At 43.4% G+C, this 21,132-nt stretch overlaps 1 protein-coding gene across 2 annotated transcripts in view; it reads left to right on the top strand.

The window, feature by feature from the left end:
* Rprd1b (regulation of nuclear pre-mRNA domain containing 1B) overlaps window positions 1–21,132 on the top strand; it is a 48,730-nt gene that overhangs the window by 22,030 nt on the left and 5,568 nt on the right. The window contains exons 5-7 of one of the 2 annotated variants that reach the window (XM_051187620.1): window positions 947–1,073; window positions 5,930–6,105; window positions 19,827–19,922. In XM_051187620.1, coding sequence (XP_051043577.1) covers window positions 947–1,073; window positions 5,930–6,105; window positions 19,827–19,880 — 357 coding nt within the window. In that variant the 3' untranslated portion in view covers window positions 19,881–19,922. The remainder of the gene's footprint in view (window positions 1–946; window positions 1,074–5,929; window positions 6,106–19,826; window positions 19,923–21,132) is intronic. The other variant, XM_051187614.1, reaches the window with a different exon arrangement.

The following is a 21,132-nucleotide window of genomic DNA, read 5'->3' as shown; positions in this document are numbered from 1 at the left end:
TAGCACTGGGGAGTCTGAGGCAGCAGGATCAGGAGTTTAAGGTCAGCCTGGCTATATAGTGAGATCCTGTTACTCCTACCTCAGCTTCCCCAGTGCTGGGATGACAAGTGCATGCTATAATACTTGGCTGTCCATGTTCTGTTGGTTGGATAAGACTGCTTCATCTTGTCCTAACTTTATTCTGCATGGACATAGTCAGGACATAGGTAACTAGGAAATATGTGTGTGTTGTGTAATGTTAAAACAATGGATTAGACAGGATTAAATAAAAGCAATGTTAGGTCATATCTTTGCATCTAAAGTCTTTAAAGGGTAGGAGCTTGGATCATCAACTTTCAGGGCAGTCTAACTACTGTCTACAGAGCCAACTAGTCTTGGGTCATTGTGCTCTGCCCCTTATCAGCATTCTAGACTTTCTCATGGCTTGGGAAAGCCCCTTTGATAGATGCAGAATATGCTTTTCTTGTTTTTAACTCCTAATGGGTTAATTCATTTGACATTTTAATATTGGCAGTGTTCTTTACTTTGTAAACAAACTCTAAAAAGAATTTAATCAGTCAACACACAGCTGTTCAACATCTGGTATTTTGTCTTTTTTCTATATTATAGACTGTTTTATACTGTAAACAATGCTTCATTTGAAATTAAGCAGCAGGAACTAGAGTCCATATTCTTAAGTTGCTTATAATATGCTTTTTAATTAAAGAAATAGTTCTGTAAAGGTTTATTTATGTGTTGTAGACTTAGAACAATTAATTTCATGTCTTTTAGAATCCATATCATCTCCATCCACAAAGTCCTGGTAGTAACAACAGTTGTTTGTGTGACTTTTGACCTGATTTTTAATACTGAGAATGACCATTTTTATAGTTTGCCTCTAGCTAATTTTCTTTAACTCTGTTATGTCTTAATGAATTATATTACTTGTCTTTGCCCTTTATTATAGACTGAGGAGCTAATCAAAGCATTGCAGGATCTGGAAAATGCCGCATCAGGGGATGCTACTGTGCGACAGAAGATTGCATCCCTACCCCAGGAAGTGCAAGATGTGTCACTGCTGGAAAAAATAACAGGTGAGAAGGTCATTTAGGCAAAAGATAGGAAAGAAGGAGCCATCTATAGTCATGCTATATCCTGGGCAGAGACTTTTGGTGTGATGGGTGCTCTGCCATCTTGCCATGTGAAACCATTTAGCATGCTGAACAAGGAAGTTCTTGGAGGGACTAGACAGATGCTTCACGTTAAGAGTACTTCCTGCTCCTGCAGGAGAACTGGGCTCCATTTCAGACACCTACATTAGGCAGCTAACAATACCTTTAACTTCAGCTCAGGGCATCTGATGTAGTCTTTTGGCCTCCATGGATATTTATACACATATGGCATACTCACATGCGCTCACACATATAAATAAAAATAATACAGATAAATCTTGGAGCTGGAGAAGTGGCTCAGTGTTTAAGAGCTCTTACTGCCCTTTCATAGGATCTGGTTTGGTTCCCAGCATCCACATGGTGGCACAACCGCCTGTAAGTTCAGTTCTGGGGGAATCTGATGCTGTCTTCTGACTTCTTTCAGATACACAGGTGATGTACTTATACACATGCAGGCAAACACTCATACAAATAAAAACAAATGAAAATCTTAAATAGATAAAAATAAACCACAACAAAAGGAGCTTTTGAAACAGAATGTGCGCAGTGATCTGAATAGTTAAGCAGAAATGCTGAGTTGTCAAAGCTGGCCACTCTAAATAAGATCTGTGGACAACATGGTGCAAATTGTGTATGCGTAGAGTGGTAGAGGTCAGGAAGGGATAGGGTATGAGCTCAGGATTCTTTACTGAGAGGGAAAAAATGTATGCTACACACTGACAAGCTTGAAAGTGATTCAGTGCCAAGAATTCTAGGTGTGCTGTTGAGCTCATCACAATCACTCCCAGTTAAATAGAGGAGTTGACACTGTTCTTGCTTTCTGCATAAACAGTTGAAGGGAGTGAAGTATACATTAGTCATTTAAAGAGTATGTTCTGTGCCGGGCACTCTTGCCTCATGATAGTCTTTGAAGAATCGTATTCTCATCTGTAAGAAAGGGTTGAGACTTTGCAAAGTTAGATTTCTTGACCAAAATCATGCATGCAGTGGATTTGGGGATTTCAACCTAGGCTGCAATTCGAATGGTCTTCTCATTGCAAAAGCCCAATACTTTCATTCCATTTTCTCAAGATCATTTCTCCCCCAGCCCTTTGATCTGACTGCTTCTCTGACTTCCTTTAGTTGGCATATCTTTGAGGCTCACTGTATGTCAGGTGTTCCTGGTGTCATGTCCATAGCCTTTTGGGGATTAAATGTTAAGAAGGAGGAGGCAGAGTTGGTGGGCAGTGAGTCACTGAAGGAGATAAAGGTGATTGGGAAACCTTTCTGCCACGGGAATCTTTGAGCCTCCCTCCCTTTGTGTCTGTTACCTCCTACCACCTCTGTGAAGTCTCTCCCAATCCGTTCTTGAAAATGCTCATCTTCTCACTCCCAGAGCCCCATTTCTTCCTTTGTAGTTCTCATCCTCAGCTGATGAATATTACAATAGTCTGTATGACTTTCCTTGCTACTAAGAACCCAGACTTGAAGGCAGAGGTGGTTCTTGTCTCTTGTCCCCTACTGTCTGAAAATCAAGGGACATGGGAGGAGCGCAGATATTTTCTAGGTGATATTTTCTAGGTGTAGTCAGATTTTTCTTTGGGTTGGCAGCTCACAAATAATGACATGAAGACTTATTAATTATAAAAGCTCAGCATGAGCTTAGGCTTGTCCCATTAACTCTTACAACTTAACCCATTTATCTTAATCTACATTTTGTCACATGGCCCCTTACCACATCTCTCCATTCTGCCAATGCTGCTTCCTCCAAGCCTCTGCCCTTTTTCCCAGAGAAGCCTGGCCTAACCTCTTCCTAGCTATTGGCTGTTCTGGTTTTTATTACACCAATCACAGCAATACTTTTCACATAGTGTACAAATATCTCATAACACAGATTGGAAGGTTATACACTGAGAATTTGGAAGGCTGATTGGGGTGGAGAGGGGCTGGCTACAGGGACTGTAAGTGGCTCCTGAGTTTGCTAATAGGGGAGCAGGAAAGTGAGGTAATAGCTGAGAAGTGCTACCTGGTAGACAGCTATGGATCCTTCCTGTGCTGTGGCTCTTAAGAATGGAGGGAAATGGAGGGGACAGGGAAAACTTGGTAACCATCAGAAACTGAGTGTTTGAGTGAGTCAACCCAGGAATGCAGGATTCCTGAGCCCAGGTAGAGGACTGGCTTCAGGAGACTTACCAAGGCATGGGGAGGGCAGGCCAGAGCACAGCCATAGTCAGCCCCAGGCAGTATCTGCTTCTGCATTTGGACTGCAGTTTTTATGTAACCCCCCCCCCTTTTTAATTGAATTTTTTTTCATGATGTATTCTGATCACAGTTTCCCCTCTCTCACCTCTTCTCAGATCCCCCTATTTCTCCACCAGTCAACTCCACACCTTCTTTTTCTCTTTTGGAAACAAACAGGCAAATAAAAGAACAAATAAGCCATAATTTAAAAACAAACACACATAAGAAACATATACACACAAACACACACATAAACAGAACAAATAAAAACAGAAAATCAGAAACCTGTATATATAAGCAAAAGACCAGTAAGGTGATTTTTAACTAAACAAAGCATCACAGGACAAAACATGTAAAGTACCATTGAGTTCATTTTGTGTTGACCATCTACTGCTGGGCATGGGGTCTGCCTTTAAATGTGGTTTGTATGTCCAGTGAGACTCCATTGGGAAAAAATAATCTTTCCTTTGTGAGCATTTGAGGCTTGGAGATAGTTAGGGATGGGGCTCTTGTCCACTCTCATTCTCAGCACTGGGACCCTATCTGGCTCAGACCTGTGCAGGTCCCATGCATGCTGCCACAGTCTCTATGAGGTCACATGTGCATCAATTCTGTTATGTTTGGAAGACATTGCTTCCTTGGTGTCCTCCATCCCCACTGCCTCTTCCCTGATCCCTAAGAGAGGGGTTTGATGTAGACATGCCATTTAGACCTGGTTGTTCCAAAGTCTCTCTCTCAGAGTACACTGTCCAGTTGTGTCTCTACTAGTTCTGCAGGAGAAGCCTCATTGATGGTGGTTGAGCAAGACACTAATCTGATTCCCAGCCTGTGGCTTTGTGTAACTCTTGAGTGATAAAAAGTGGTTTCTGAGTTCCAGTTATTTGTATAAATGATCTGGTTTCCTTATTACAAGTTTTTGAGGGTGAGAATTCATTTTTTTATCTTAAATCTTAAAAATTATTATTTCTTTGCCATTTTTGCCACAGGTACTCTAGCAATTACTATTATAAAGAGATCAGTAGTCTAGGACTGACAAAGCCAAAAGTAGACACACAGGCTTTGTTGACTGGCGCACTGCCAGCCTATACTGCATTGGTCCCCTGCCCTCTGTCCCAGGCCTTCTTCCTACCTTGCTTTGCTCACTTCTTCCCAAGTGTGCATTCTCTAACCCAAGGAGCTCCTTTGGCATCAGATCCAGTTGGGGAGCCCTCAGTAGTTCATTTCCTGGTGTTGACAGAGGCAGGTAAGGACCAGATAGCTGCTCAATGCTGGAACTTCCTAAATTCCACTGCCTGGAGGAACTCCCTGTGGAACTGCCTGCAACTCTGCTGCCCTCTGCTTTGAATCATCAACCTCATATTTTCATCCAAAAGGCCTTTTTGCTTTTACTTATTTTTAATATTTTTATTTATGTGTATATGTGTGCCTACATGAATTTACATGTACCATGTGTATGCTGAAATTTCATTGGATCCTCCAGAACTGGAGTTACAGGTGATTGTGAGATACCCGATGTGGGTGCTGGGAGCCAAATCCAAGTTCTTTACAACAGCAATAAGTGCTCTTAACCACAGAACCATCTCTCCAGCCCCCAAAAGACCTTTTAAAGCAAGACACACATGTTTAAACTTACACTGTCACCACACAATCGCAGCGGTTCCTTATGGATCTAAATCCCCCTTCTGTGTCTGCTCATTTGCCACACCAGCCTTTGTTTAGCACTTCTTTGCAAGAATACCATTCTTAGACTCAGGGCTTGCTCGTCTTTCCCCAAAACATGAATGACAGGCCACATTATTTGGACATGAAATCAGTGTGCTCAGTTATGACCAACATCATTGTGTTAAAAATGAAACAAAATATTTTCTACATAGAAGAGAAAGATGTTTCCCCCTTCCTTCTTTTTTTCTGTTTTGTTCTGTTGTTGTTGTTACGATCTTGCTGTGTAAGCAGGCTGACCAGAATTCGTGGCAGTCCTACAAATGTGAGCCACCATACGTGCCACTGCTTATTTGTGTTTTTATGAACTATTTCCACTGAGGGTCAAGTGTGGGAGGTGAGCTCATTCCCAGGTGCTGGGCTGTTTTCTGCTGATCAGAGTTCTGCAGATCAGCTTCTGAGACCACATCTGAGCCTCTCACACAACTTCTGTTTTCTCTCAGTCTTAACACATCCAAGAGTGAGTGCTTGCTCTGTTACTTCAGAACAGTGGAAAGCGTATTCTTAGTGCAGTAATAGAAGCAAAAGCTTCCTCAGAGGCAAGAGAAATCATTTCACAGATGACCCTAAATATCTATATGCTGGTTGTTTGGAGAGCTTTTTCTGGAAGCTCTTTGCAGCCTACCAGCTTTCCTGTCCCATCCAGTTGCCTCACTTCAGGCAATGCAGAAATGTGTCTTGTTGACAGAGTTGGCACCTTTGGATTCTTGGCTGACCAGCATTGTTGGTTCACAGGTTCTGGTTTATTCTTGGATTCTGTGAACCTTCTCTCAGGAATGTTTGCAATCATACCTATGTGATTTGTATGTTGTCTGTTTTCTGCTCTTATTTGTACTCAGACAAAGAGGCAGCTGAACGTCTTTCAAAAACAGTAGATGAAGCATGTCTCTTACTAGCGGAATATAACGGGCGCCTGGCAGCGGAACTGGAAGACCGGCGCCAGCTGGCTCGGATGCTGGTGGAGTATACCCAAAACCAGAAAGAGGTTTTGTCAGAAAAAGAAAAAAAGCTAGAAGTGAGTACATTGCAGAGCAGACCCAACTGCCTGAATTGCCCTTCCTACAGCCCATTTTATTCCTGGATTAGTCTTGATTTTATTATTCTGAAAACAAATGAGATAGGAGCATCCATGGGATAATTGTGATTACTATAGCCTAATTAAGAGATAAAGTCATGTTTTTACATGTCCAGGAAAAACTCAACATTGTGAAAACAGTGGCCTCTTAGTCACAACATTTAGGATCTTAAAGTTGCTTTAATTTAGAATTGAAAAAATTATAAATTGAGATACTGAAGTGTCAGCAAAACCAAAGGGTTTTAACTTGTTTATATTTGGAAATCTGAATTGTTTTGAGGTTTATTTCTGACACAAACACATGCTTACCAGTAAGTCACCTGCTAACAAGCTCTTCCTATACATATTCTACAAAGTTCAGTTGTGTTTATGTAGCCTGATTCAAACTGGGCAGGAACCCATTTTTCCTGTGTTGAAAGCATGTGTCTTGGTGTCTTCAGCAGGAAAGGGTTTAGAATCCCCTCACCACCTTCTTAACTCAGCTTATACGGCTCCTTGTCCTTGGGGGAACGGAGCCATCGGTGTGGCTGTTGGGGTTCTGTCTGCCCCACACTGCTGGACTTCATTTCCTAGCAGTTTCTCCTCTCTGGGAAGGAAGGACGGGATGTGAGTTAGAGAATAACTTATAATGATCACAAGAAACACCTCACGGAACCCCCTCAGTAGATGTGCAAGTGGAAGGCCTCCTTTCTCGCACTAGGGAAAGTTCTCTGGCGCAGAAGGAGGGAACACTGAGCTAGCTCTGATGACTGATTTTTGCATTTGTCATTCTGTGGTCAGCTGACTAGAGAGGGAATGCCATATCCTTACCTGCAATGATTATGAAAGCTTCGATAGGTAGATGTGCTGGGGACTTCAAATATCTAGCCAGCTTGAGTGGAAGATAGGAGACTGCTGAGCAGGAGTGTGGCTTTCCTGTAGGTTCAGCACTGACCAGAACTCCTCCAGGCAACGTCATCAGCAGTAGCAGACGGCCATTCATCTGAAGTGCTCATCTTTCACTGAGGAAGCATTTCAGCACAGTACCTTGGGACTAATAAGAGATTGTAATTAATGATTCTGGTTGTAAGTCATTGTGCCATCTGTTGAACTGCCCCTTAGCGACACATTAAGGGCTTTCTCTGATCTGTCAGACATTGATTATCATGAGCAGCTGTTGTTGGGTGGATCGTGGCAAGCACTGTAGAGGACAGTCTTTGAGAAGGAAGCTGTTGGTAGAGCCTGTTAACTCTTTGTTCTGCTTCTTCTCCAGCTGCAGTTAGCTGTCTGTTTCATAGGGGGCTGTTCTGCATGACAGTTAGCTTATTGGATGCCCCAAGAGGTTATGAGGCATAGAGGTCAGAGTTTAGTCCATTCTGTGGCTTTGCAGTTCCATTGTCGCTATTTCACAGAATGACATGGCATTGGAACCCAGCACTTGAGGATGGAGAAGGAAGACCCTGGCACTGCAAGGCAGTCAGAACTCAACCAGTCAAGTGGACAGGACCATTCATTATGAAAATAAAAAAAACGTTTGCTGCATTTGAAAAAGCAAATGACTAGATAAAAATATAGGAGGCTGACGGATGGCATTAGCTCTTTGTCTGTGCTTACTGAACACATGAACAGTCTGCTCTTCTGAATCTACCCCTTATAATAGATCTTCATTCTGCCCTGACTGTTGTGGTAATACCTCGGTGCTGCAATCTCTTCACCTCCCTTTCGTAATGGATTGTCCTTAACACTGCCAAATCAGAAAGCTAGTTACTTCTTGTTTGAAAACCTGTCGTTGCCTTTAGTGTGTGGATGCCACCGTTGATGGGCTCCTGCATGTTCAGGGGTTTTCTTGGAGTCTTTCCCCACAGTTCAAATTTATTAACACTTAAAGTTTTTCTATATTTGTTGGCTCTGTATTTTCCTTATATAGCAAGTATCTCTCTTCTTTTCCACTGAGAACTTCATGTTGGTTCCTAGTGGCTTTTGAAGCTTGAAGCGACAGAGGTGCTGGGTCAGAGTCTACAGGAGAGAAAGACCCATTCTTGCTTCCAGAAGGAAATTGCATTTCAAGGAAATCATAATCTGGTTTTAACAGCATAGGTGAATGAAAAACCAAATTAGTTCAGACAGTTGACAGTTCTGCTTGTGGTTTAAGATAATCCTGATGGGGAAAAAGCCTTTTTAAAAAGGAAATGGTAATTGAAGGAGAGTCATATGTTTATAAAAGGGGAGCAGCCAGAGGCCTGGACAGGTGTGTCAAGAGAATAGAGTGTGTGGACAGAGGCACTGGGGAACCCCATGTGGAGCAGGGGTCTTGTCTTTATGGGGTTCCATCTGTTTTTGATGGACACATGTGCAAAGATGGGTAAGATGTGCATCTTCCAATAGGCATGTTGCTCAGGAGTAAGGGGCTTGAAGGATGTCCAGAAGCTTGCTTACTTTCCTCAGTGACTTCCCTCCAAGGAGAGAACCACAGAAGCAAGGAGTCAAAGGGGAGTGTGAGAAAGCTCAGAGGAATCTTCTAGCTCATCACCTCCATACTGAAACAGACCAAGAAAAAAACCTTGTTATTAATAACTTTAATGTAATTGGATGTTTATTTAGGATGTACACAAAGTATCAAATGCATGAGCTGTTTTAGAACAGCTGGTCTTCTGAAGTCTGAAGCTGTTCTCATGATGCTTGGGATATATGTGTGCCTCAGAAAATGCTTGTTCTTTGTCTCAGATTCTTAAGTGGAAGTCACCTTTTCATGTTAGGAGAATTCTTGCTAGGTTCCATTAAGTGAGTTAACAGATGTGATCTACTGTCCAGCTGCAGAGAAGCTATATTAGTAGAGGTGACTGTGGTAGAATAGCCTTGTGCACCCATCCTTTCTCCTTTAAATAGAACTAGGGTTCATTTAGAGATGATACATTTTAACCATTTTTTGTTTCTGAGTGTCATGGTTGACACTACTGTACCACTTTACACCACCACCCTCCCATCCACCCCACCCTCAAACTCCAAGCAAGGTTAAAGAAAAAGCTGATAAAAATCTGTAATGGTTTGTGTCATGAGCAGAGAAAAGCCTAGAAATGGGAAAGAAGACTGTGGAAAGGACCAGTGTTACTAACAGCTCAGAGGTCAAGCTACAGTGTGGGGCATAAAGCTAGGCTGGCTCAAAAGTTGAAAGCCAAGGGCACCAGGCAGCTCTAGACATCACTTCTCAGAACAAAGGGGACTTCATTTCTTGCTGACAGAGGTGTCTCTTAGGCCAAACAACTGCTTGAAGCTCCCAAGCTTTAATCTGAACAGGTTATTCAGAGTTCCTGTCTTGTCATTCTGGATGAAAAGTGTTGTGCATTATGTTCATCAGAGCCACCAGGATAAAGAGGGCAAGGAGGTGGAGGAGAGAAGCCACTTGTACAAGCAAGCAAGCAAGAAAAAAAGAAATCAAAGGGTCACCTCCTAGGCAGTAGCTTCCTGCATCGTCATGGTGTGTGTTCATGGTCTAGGCTGAAAGGGGCTATCTGTGGTGCACAAAGACTGCCAAACAGGAGAGCGCTCCAGATGCATCCCTCCTAGCTACAGGTTTGTTTGTAGGCTGAGGTGAAATTTATGTGACATAAAACCATGTTAAAGAGCCTCCATTTCAATGACATTTAGTACTTCATAGTCTAGAGCAGCTAGCCTCTAACATTCTCATCACTGACCTTACCCTCACTGCCCCTGGGGATTTTATATACTCGTGTCTCTTCTTTTAATTAGGTAATGATTTGAGGTTATCCACAAAGTACCATGGGATGAATGTTAGTGCAAATATTGATAATTATTGTAACAGTAATAGTAAATGGTTATTATATGGATCTGCCACAGTTTTTCTGCTCATTATTATTGATGCGTATTTGAATTACATCTACTTTTCTGTTACTGTGAGTAATGAATAATGCTGCCGTAAACAGTGATGCACATCTTTTCATTTCTCTTGGGTGTGTGTTATACTAGGATTGAGGTTTGCTAGATCAAATGGTGATTCTGTGTTTAACCTTGGACATCCATCAAACTATTTCCCATAACAGCTGCCCCATTTTCTTTTTTTTCTGGAGACAGGGTTTCTCAGTGTGACCCTGGCTGTCCTGGAACTCGCTCTATAGACCAGGCTGGCCTCAAACTTGGCAGTCCACCTGCCTCTGCCTCCCAAGAGGTAGGCTTAAAGAAGTGTGACACCACTACCCAGCATCAGCTGCCCCATTTACTGCTGCTACCACCAGTGTACAGGCCTCAGTTTCTTCACGTCCTTGACAATACTTAGCATTCTTTCTTCTATCCAGCCTAGAGAATGTGAACTCGTACCTGTGGTGATTGATTTGTGTTACCCAGAATAGCAGTGGCAATGAGCATTCTAATGTGCTCCATGACTATTTGTAGTCCTTGTTGGGAGCATGTCTATTCATGTCCCTTTGTTCACTTTCAAGTTGGGTTGTTTGCAGTTTGAGTCTTAAGTGTTTTTTATGTATTTGGATAGCAGATTAGATTTGCAAATATTTTCTCCTATTCTAAAAGTTGTTTTTATTTTAATGAGTTCCAGTTTTACTCTTTTCTTCCTTTTGTTGCTTTTGTTTTGGGTGTTGCATCTAAGAACCCATTGCCCATTTCCAAGACATGAAGATTTCTCACTTTGTCTTTTAGGAACTTTAGTGTCTGAGCTCTTATGTTTAGGTTGTCATTGATTCTGAGTTAGTTTTGTATAGGGTATGAGGTAGGGAACCAACCAACTCCTGTTGTGTGTAGATGTCCATTTGCCCAGCAGCATCTGTTCTTCCTCCATCTGAATATGTGACACCTTTATCAAGAAACAACTAGCCATAGATGTATGCATTCTCAGTTATGTACCACGGATCTCTGTGTCCCCATGATGGTACCATGTAGCTCTGTAGGAAGTTTGAAAGTAAGACGTATAAGTCTTCAGTCTGTTTTCTCGCCCTCCCCCCATGTTGTTTTGTGTAAGACCTCTTAAAATTCCATATGAATTTAAGAAATTCTCATCACCATTTCAGTTTATACAACAGAAAAAAAAAAGCCATATCAATTTTATTAGCAGTTGCATTTAATCCTTATTGGTGGTGGGATCTTGTTTTTTTGGTGTGTGAACAAGAGCCAGATGGCTTTACATTGAGCCTGCTGTAATCTCTGCTGTAGATTTTTTTTTTTTTCTTGCTTTTTTGAGATAGGGTTTCTTTGTGTAACAGCCCTGACTATCCTGGAACTAGTTCTGTAGACCAAGCTGGCCTTGAACTCACAGAGATCCGCCTGCCTCTGCTTCCTGAATGCTGGAATTAAAGGTATGTGCCACCACCTCTGGGTTTCTGCCGCAGTATTTTAATAAGCATACTAGAGTGTCACTTACTGATGTGTTTGGTACTGTGAAAGCCCTGCCTAAGCACCATAAGTCTCCTTGGCACAGATTGAGAGTAGAAATGTCACTTCAGTAGCCAGTGGTACTCCTCATCTCTAGAAGGCATGCATATGTACCGTCTGCAAAGTTCCCGGGGTGTGGATGTCTGTGTAGCAGGGTTATTGATCTAAAGACATTGTAGAGAGCATGTGTGTGATTTTGAACTGGTAAAGAAACTCAAACCGGAGGGAGCTAGCCACACAAGGCAGGAATAGAATCCAGGACACAACACATCTCATAACTTTCCATTCAAGTTTGTAATGTTTTGTTTGTGAAACTCCATTCCATGAAAAAAACAGCAGGAAGACATCTTACTCTTCTACAAGAGCAGCCAGAATTGAATCATTTAGACAATCTTGTTGTGGATCAATGATGTCTTATGCAGGGAAGTGGCAGCAACAGTAGGCAAGCATTCCAGGATGATCTGTGAGTGTTTGAGAATCCACTTTGCCCCTTAATGCCCTCTATGTGCCTATGCACATACTCTGGTGTCAGGGGAGACGTGAACTTGAGGCTGTTGCTGTTTCTCCACACCTCTTCCTGGCCTGTAATGAATCCTTAAGAATTTGACTTCAAACAACACAGCTGGGAGGGCAGAGTGATGTAGAATCTAGCATTGCCATGTGACTCTTTGTATTTCTGTGCATTGCAGGTTTTAACAACTTGAGAAATTCTTTGGCTCCAGCCAAGGGGCTTTTAAACCACACTGATGGCCTGTTGGTTTTGGCAGCATTTCTTTCTCTTCAGGGTGCAGATGTTCAGAAACATTTGTTTCAACAGTGGTGCAAACAGTAGGTGGAGATAGAGAGCTCCCCTTTGTCAGCTTTGGAATACAGTCTTCCTCTTTCCCACAGGATCAAAGCCACTGTCTTATCTCACTCCCTTACAGTAACTACAGGCCATCTAATCCTTGTTTTTCAAAAAAGAATAAAGCGCCAGGTTTATATGAGGAGCTCAAGGTCATAGTGTCAGTACAGGATCTCCTGACTCCAGTGAACATGACTACAGCTGGCCCACATGGAGCATGTCAGGATAGCCAAGTGGCCTGAAACAGATTCAAGCCGGCCCTACCCATCCGCCCTTGTAGCACACAGCTCTGTCCTCACTAGACCAGCATTATCAGCTCTAAGGGCACTTAGAACACTTAGTGAAGGGCAGTTCTGCCTGTAGCTGCCAGGTGATCGTGGGTCTGGTACCTAGATCCTTTCCCTAGCAGGCCATGGCTTGCCCCCTGCCTTGTTAGGGGCCTCGTTTTTTCCCCCCTCCACTCTTTTCTGTTTCCCTCCAATCAGCGAGGACCCCTGTTGAGTTGGTACTTGGGGTTCCATGAGTGACATGGGACTGGACATTGGGGTATTGAATGCCTCTTGATCCTTTCACTTTGCTAACCCTTACAGTGCAGGCCAGATTCTATCCCAGCATCAGTGTAGCGGATGTGAGAAGTGTGTGTGTGTGAATGCGAGTGTATATGAGTAGTATGTGTGCAAGTGTGAGTGTGTGTGGTGCTGAGTGACCCTTGTACCTCACCTATGCAAGGCAAGTGCTATGCCTCTGAGCTGAACCCCAGCCCACTGTTGGCAGCACTGAGCTGCCTCCTGAGCATTGCTGCTGAGTTTCTGCTGGTGTGAGGTGTTGCATACAATGTGTGTAGGTGCAAACTGGCTCTGTTGCTCCCCAATTCCTGCCTGGTATGCAGCCATTCTTACACTCCAGATACTCTGTTCTTTTTTTTTTTCTTTTCTTTTCCTTTTTTTTTTTTTTCTTCTGATTGTAAAACTAATAAATTAGAGGAAACCCAGATGTAACACGATAAATAAATGACCCAGTGACAAATATTAGAGTTCAAACTTAAAGCTGATGACCAGAAAAGCAAAGCAGCCAGCCATTAGCTCTAACCACTGCTGCAGGCTGAAAGGGCTGATCTGCTGCCTCTCCTCAGCATGGCCGAAGACTAAATGTCTTCCTGTCCTCAATGTGGCTGGAGAATGAATGCCTGATACTGACTACTCAAGATCCTGCTCCTAGTTTTATATTCCTCTAGTGCTGGGATTAAAGGTGTGTGATCCCAGGCGCTGAGATCATCTTTGTGTGAGCTGTTTCTCTTTAGGACTGGATCAATTTTGTGTAGATATGAGTGGCCTTGGTTCACAGAGATCTGTCTACCTCTTAATCCTGAGTCCTAGGATTAAAGGTGTGTACCACCACCTCCTAGCTTCTGGCTGCTTCTGATTTTTGCTTTCTGGATCCTCAGGCAAATAATATATCACTACATGCAGATAATACATATAAGGAAAAAAAGATGATTGTATTAGTTTATAATCTACAAAGAATTGATGTTAATTTTAATCTAGTTCCTTTATTTTTCTTTCTGTGAAAGTTAAAATGGAGAGCCAAGCATGGTGGAACACACTTGTAATTCGAACAGTGAGAAGGTTGAGACAGGAGGATCATAAAGCTGCAAGCCAGTGCCAGCCTGGGTTGTATGTGGGGAGACATAGTTCTCCCTAAGAGAATATGGGGTGGTGTTTAGAGTTTTTTTTAATCTTGTTTTTTACTTTGCATAATTATTTTCCTTGCTAACAGAAGCTGTGAGCAATTTGGGCCCCTGTGGTCCCTTGTGAGCATTTCTCTCCTCACTCTGCTTCTCCATTTCACCCTGCACCTCCTCCACTTTCCTCTAGGTTTCCCGAGGCATCTCTGTGTAAACGTGGTGACTGTGTGTCTTTCTGCACACTGAAGAGTGTTTCAGGGTCTTTCCCCAACTTGCACTCCTGTCTTAGGAGATCTGTTCTTCCAAAGCTTCCAGATAATAGCCCTTCCCAAGTTAAGGGGAGTCTTTGTTTTGTGAAGCAGTTTAATTAGACAGAGTGGGCTATCTTCTGGCTTTTAAGTGAACTTGTTTACATTTACGACAGCTGTGGGGAAATGGCAGATACTTATAACACTGACTTGAGTGAGCAAAATTTTCAGAGCAGGGTTCAGTTGACAGACATTTGAGCTGTGGTAGCTAACTGTTTGCCCTGGTGAGTGTGTGCTATTTTAGTCTCTCCGAATGTCCTGCTGTTAAGCTGGGCCTAACTCTCACTTCATACTGGTGCTTTGGAAAGGGGGAAACTGGAGGATGGTTGCATGCTTTGCAGTCTCAGGAATTACATCTGTTTGTTTCTGTAATGCCAGGTATACATGGCTGTACCACAGCATTCAGAAGGCTGAGGTAGGAGGATTGTGGTACAAGTTCAAGGCCAGCCTGCATTACACAATGACTCTGTCTTTTGGGGTTTTGTTTTGTTTTGTTTTGTTTTAAAGTAAGGGGTGGGAGAGATGGCTCAGTGGTGAGAGTGTGGACTGCTCTTGCAGAGAGCCCAAGTTTGTGTTCCAGCAGCTACTTCAGGTGCTTACAACCACCTGTAAGGGGCTGGAGAGATGGCTAAGCAGGAAAGAACACTTCCTGTTCTTTGGGAGGACCCAAATTTGGTTCCTGGCACCCACTGTCTGGCAGCTCATAACTACCTGTACCTGCAGCTTCAGAAGACACCCACCGGTCTAGTTTCCAGTGCACCTGCACTCATGTGTAACCCCCATATACATATAATTTAATGATTAAATTTAAAAATTAAAAAAAAAAAAAAAAAAAGCTACCTGTAGATAGCCCCAGCTCCAAGGGATCTGATACCTTCTTCTGGCTTCCTTGGCAACTATACTCAGATACAATTTTACACACACACACTTTTAAAAATAAGTAGTTCACAACAGAAGGTATTTTTTAAAACAAGGTCAGAAACGGTCTTTTGATATGAGACAACAACTTCCTGGTTATTCCAAGGAATAAAAGTGAAACTTAAGGTGACTCCATCTACCATCACCACTTCCTTGTTTGTTCATTTTCTGTTTGGGGTCCTTTATCTTGAAGATAAAGTGTGGTTAGCTCTCTTAGTTTGGCATGTACAGTAACTTTGTAAATTTCAACACAGCAAATTACCCAGCAAGGAAAGCCTCTGAGCATCCTTCAGACCAGCACAATGGTTATGAGCAGGCCCAGTTCTCCATGCCATCTCTGGCTGCAGCTTTGTTCACAGAGTTCCCTTCTGTGGGGCATAGCCTGGCTGGGAGCTGTTTCTGTAGAGACAAGACCTGCCCCACTGTGATCCTGTGGTGGGGAGCTGCATGGCCTCTTCCAGGCCTTCCCTGACTCTCACCATTAGAGCAACTGCAGTTTTTTAGCTTTGCTGTGATTTCGTTGTTGTTGTTAAGATTTGTTTATTTTTCATTTGTGTGGGTGTGTGTAATGTGCCTGTGTGAGTTTGTGTGCACTATTGTATACAGAAGTCCTTAGAGGCCAATGAGGACATTCAATCTCAGGAGCTGATTTTAGGTGATTGTAAGCCACCTGGGTGGGTGCTAAGGCCCAAACCATGTCCTGGAAGAAGAGGTCTCTCCAGACCTTTGATGTGATTTTTGTCATTTGTAAAGTAACAGTTTTACTCCTGAGGTAGTTGTCAGTCTATCTCAAGACTCTGTATTCTGACCCTCTCTAGTACTGTCTTCTCAGTACCTTGTGTTTTCTTTACCTGTTTCGAGTCACCCTCTGCTGGCTCTAGTCTACCTACCCCATTCTCTGTGGTGCTTCTCTCCATCTTTGTCCTTTAGGGTTTGGCATACCTTTAGCCATTTCTTATTCTAGACCTTTCTCCTGAGGGACTTCCACTTCATTTGCTTTAGTTCCCATCTGTATGACTGTGCCTTAACTGGCTCAAACAGTTCAAACAACATGGTGAGACAGGCTGTGTCCTGCTGAATTTCCCTTCCTTCCTTCTCACTGAGTCACATACAGTGGCAGTGCTACTTAGCAGAACCACACACCTGTAACTCTAGCACTCAGGAGGCTGAGGCAAGAGGATGGTGAGTGGAAAGCCCTTCCAGGATACATAGAGAGCCTCCTCCCCAGCATGCACTTTTCCCAGTAGGCCCACATCTCAGATATGTCAATTAGCCTCCTCTAGTCCCAGTCCCTTAGTTTCTCTGCTGTACCTCTTCGTTCCTCAGATTGACCTCCCAAACCTATTGGATGTCTCTGTTTTTCTTGAATCTGTCCCCTCTGCTGTCCTGCGGTAGCCTTACTGACTGATTACTTCTCTTTGCTCTGTAATCTGTTCTTCATACAGCAACCCTCTCATGTTTTCAAAATGCAGCTCTAAGCATACCATTCCCAGGCCTAACCATTTAAGTGTCTTCACTTTGCTCCTAAAATGATCCCAATCACTATTTCTCCTATCCCCTGCTATAGCTTGCCAATCCCCATCTCTCACAGCTTGCCTCCCCGTCTTCCCCATCAACCATGGCTTGCCTTCCCCCTTCCTCACCAGCCTGATATTTGCCCATGCTGATCTCTCATCTCTGGCTTTATGTGAGTTGTTTCCTTCACCTGCTTGAGATATTTCTCCTTTACTTTCCTCTGTGTCCCCTTAAGTTTGGAAGTAATTGGCCCCCATAAACTCATAGGAAGCAGCACTGTTAGGAGGTGGGGCCTTGTTGGAGGAAGTGTGTCACTTTGGGGGTGGGCTTTGAGGTCTCCTGTGCTCAAGCTACACCCAGTGTTTACTTCCTGTTGCCATTGGATCAAAATATAGAATTCCCAGCTCCTTCTCCAGCACCATGTCTGCCTGCTCACTGCCATGTTCCACCATGATGATAATGGACTGACCCTCTGAACTATAAGCCACCCCAATTAAATGTTCTCTTTTTTAAGAGTTGCCATGGTCATAGTGTCTCCTCACAGCAATTGAAGTCCTAACTAAAAACATCATCCGTCTGTACCTGACTGCCTCTTTGGACAGCATGCCTTCAGACCCCCACAGTGCCAAGCCCTCCCTGTGCATGTGGCCTCTGCCTCCACTTTATCCTTCAGATCTCTACATCTCTTAGATTCATAGTTATTCCTTTTTATGTCTAAATGCTGCCTGTATCACCATTCTCGTACCTCTAGCCCCCTTTAGCAATCAGGGCTGGTCATTGCTTGACAAATTTCTGAGCGTGAAGATCTTACCTTTGGTAGGGAACTTCCTCCATTCTAAGTGTGTTCCCATGAGCTCTGGGCTTACTTTGTAGACCACTTCCTTCCTCTCTCCAGGCTTGTAGATGAATGGATTTGTAATTTAGTGTCACTTAGTTAAAAGATCTTGGGGTTCACCCTCTCCCCTAGTTTTAGAGGCAGGCCTTTAGAGAAGAAAGGACACCTCTGGTCACAGGGCCTTTCTTACTCTCAAGGCAGTGGCTGGTAACGTTACTTGACTGTAAGGGCAGTTGAATGGTTTGTGAGAAGAAGATTTTGTATTTCATTAATAATTCTTTTTCTTCAAATCTACATGCCTCTTAATATATAAATCAGAACGATTAAATATTGCTCATAAAATAATGGAAACTAGGAAGGCCGGTTGTTCTTTTCACCTCAAATCTGTTAATTCATACTATTTTTGTTAAAGCCTCCTAGCCACCCACAGTACAGGCATGGTTCCCATTCCTGTTAAAGGCATATAATATAATCACAGGGTTGGAAGACGGAAACCAGGAGTTCAAGGTCATCCTTAGATGCAGCAAGGGTTAGCTTGAGCTACAAATAACACTATCTTTAAAAGAATGTTTTAAGCTGGGCATTGGTGGCGCACACCTTTAATTCCAGCGCTCAGGAGGCAGAGGCAGGCTGATCTCTGTGAGTTTGAGGCCAGCCTGGTCTATAGAGGTAGTTCCAGGACAGGCTCCGAAACAATACAGGGAAACCTGTCGTCCCCCACCCCAAAAAAGTTTTAACATTTTGATTTTACTGGTATATGTTATGAGAGTCCCATTGCACAACCACCTGCATTTTGAAAGACCTAGGGGTCTTTAATGTTTCTTATAGATTTTTATTAAATTATTATTATTTGCGTGTTTTTTAACCTCCGAGGAAATGAAGATTAAATATGGGACCTTGAACATGAGGTGCTCTGCTGTTGAGTTGTGTCTTCAGCCCTCTTTATATTATTTAGTTTTGAGACAGGGTTTTAATGTTACCCAGGCTGGCCTTAAATTCCCTCCATAGTTCAGGCTGGCCTTGGACTTAAAGATGGAGGTTTCTGTCCCACGGCCGCTTTGCCCCAAATAAACACACAAAGGTGTATATTAAGTATAAAAATGTTTGGTCGATATTTTGGACTTCTTATTGGCTAGCTCTGTCTTAATTATTATCCCATTTCTTTTAATCTGTATATTGCCACGAGGCTGTGGCTTGCCCGTAATTCATCATGTTACTCCTTTGGCAGCATGGCGTCTCTTGGTAGCCTCTCTCTGCCTCCCTCTCCCCAGCCCTCTCCTGGTCTGGCAGCCCCGTCTATACGTTCTGCCTGGCCAATCAGTGTTTATTCATCAACCAATAAGGGAGCAAATATACAGAAAGACATCCCCCATCATGGACTCCCTCTGAGTTCAGGCTGGCCTTGGATTTGTGATCCTCTTGTTTCAGCCTCCCAAACAGCTGGGATTACAGACCTCCCACTACCAAGTGTGACTGTAGGCCTGCTACTACTAAGTAAGACTTTAAATTGTGAATTCTTTTATCATCACATTAAAATTAGAAAGAATTGCCTATTCATAAAATTTTATTTTTGTTCTTTACATTGTTGTTAGTGTATGTACAGGCATATAACTTTGTATTCTTCCCTTGTTTCTGCAATCCCTGTCAAATGCGTTTTTGTTTGTTTGTTTTAATTATTTTCATTTTGGGGGGTATGCATGTTTTGTCTGCATGTATACCTGTGCATCATGTATATATATGCCTGGTACCTATAGTGGCCAGAAGAGAGTGTCAGGTTCTCTGAAATTGGAGTTACAGATGGTTGTGAGCCACTATGTTGGTGGTAGGAATTGAACTCAGGTCCTATGGAGAAGCAACAAGTGCTCTCACCTGCCAGTCATCTCTCTAGCCCCAGGAGTGGGGTTTTGTTGTGACAGTAGAAAAACTTGAGGGTCACCAGGGGTAAAGGAAGCTTCCAGAAAAACTTTTGTGTATGTTCAAGTGTTTAAGAAACTCACTGCTGTGTGACAGATGCCCTGGTGGATGGGTGGGTGTTCACAGGGCAGCCTTCTGGTGGCCATCTTGCCATTTGTCCCTTTGGGAAGGTTTTCTGTGCACTTTTATCATTGGCTTTAGTACTGACCAGGCCCCAAGCTTGGGGGATACAGCCACAATTCCTTCTTTTCCTTGTATCTTCCCCAGCATCTCACTCAGCAGCTCCAGCCCTGCTGTGGCACCCAGAGTGTATCGTTTTGAAATGTGGTAACTGCCCTGGAGCTGGCTGGGAGAGAGGTACAGGTTAGTGATGATTTTTGTTCCACATGGATCTTTGATAGAAAACTTAAAGCAGCACTCTTTATTTTCAGTGTGTGCTATCCTCTTGGCCAAGTGGATGGCTGAAGGGAACTGCTCATTGAGGCTGTGATTCTAAGTGCGGGTTCTATGAGCCATAGTGGAGACTAAGCCTTCTGGTGCTGTGGGTGGGAGGACTTGGGTTAGGTTAAATCCAGGTAAAAGTTTACTTCCTTTCTTCTTTCTCCACTTCCTGGTACTGGGATTGGAACCAAGGCCATGTGCATGTTAGGCAATTGCTCTACCACAGAGCTACAACGACCAGCCTCTCCTGTACCAAAGTGGCTCTTGGAGTTAAGTTTGATCTGGTACCTTTATTTAAAGCAAGGCCCTCTGTGAACTGTGTTGTGCATAGTAGTCCTCCATGGTTCTTACCTTGGAGGACCATGTTCTATGTCCCCTTGCACAGCAGAAGGCGATGAGGGAGACAGTGTGGTGCCGCCTTGCAGCAGTTGAGCCTAGCCCCAGTGTTAGTACTTTCGTGAATGCTGCAGCCTGGGAGACAGTGGGCTTGAGAGCACCCATATTCTGATCAGCATCTCTTGCTTTAGTTGCTGGAGGAAATCCATATAATTTTGTTTGTTTCAAAATGGAATTCCTGTGGGAAGGTCACCGTGCTGCCAGCCCCTGTCATCTTTAACCCCTTATCCCAGAGCTCATCTGCAGTATGTCAGCTCTGGCTTACTGCCCTGGCCATAAAAGGCAAAGAATGTGGAAAGCCCTGCTCCCTCAGTTCTCCATCCATGTGCCATGGAGTTCATAGTGTCAGCCAGGGATGTAGAGCACTTTCTCCTGTAGTGTGGCAGTGAAGCAAGACTCCAAAGTGTTGCCAAGAGCATAAATCCTAGGCATTATCTCATCACACACTTTACGCTGCCTACATTTGAAACCTTTCATAGCAGCCACAGAAACCCTGGGAGCTCATCTCAGCCCCTGGATTTTGACTCAGGTGGTGGCATCAGGTCAGGTGTGACTTGACTTGTTTCTTTCAGGTCTCTGCATTGATGTTGGGTGGGCAGGCTGGCTGCAGTAGCCAGGGGCTGAATGAAGTATGCCCTTGTAGGAAGGGCAGGGGTGGGGCTTTGGAATTTGCACTGGCTTCTGGGGAAGGTACTTGTGAAGGAAGAGAGCAGGCAGCAAAGGCCTTGTGAGTTGT

Source organism: Phodopus roborovskii, unplaced genomic scaffold (genome assembly GCF_943737965.1).
Source record: "Phodopus roborovskii unplaced genomic scaffold, PHOROB, whole genome shotgun sequence".
NCBI lineage: Eukaryota > Metazoa > Chordata > Mammalia > Rodentia > Cricetidae > Phodopus > Phodopus roborovskii.
The sequence above is the reverse complement of the archived record's forward strand: the minus strand, read 5'-3'. Positions and strand labels throughout refer to the sequence as shown.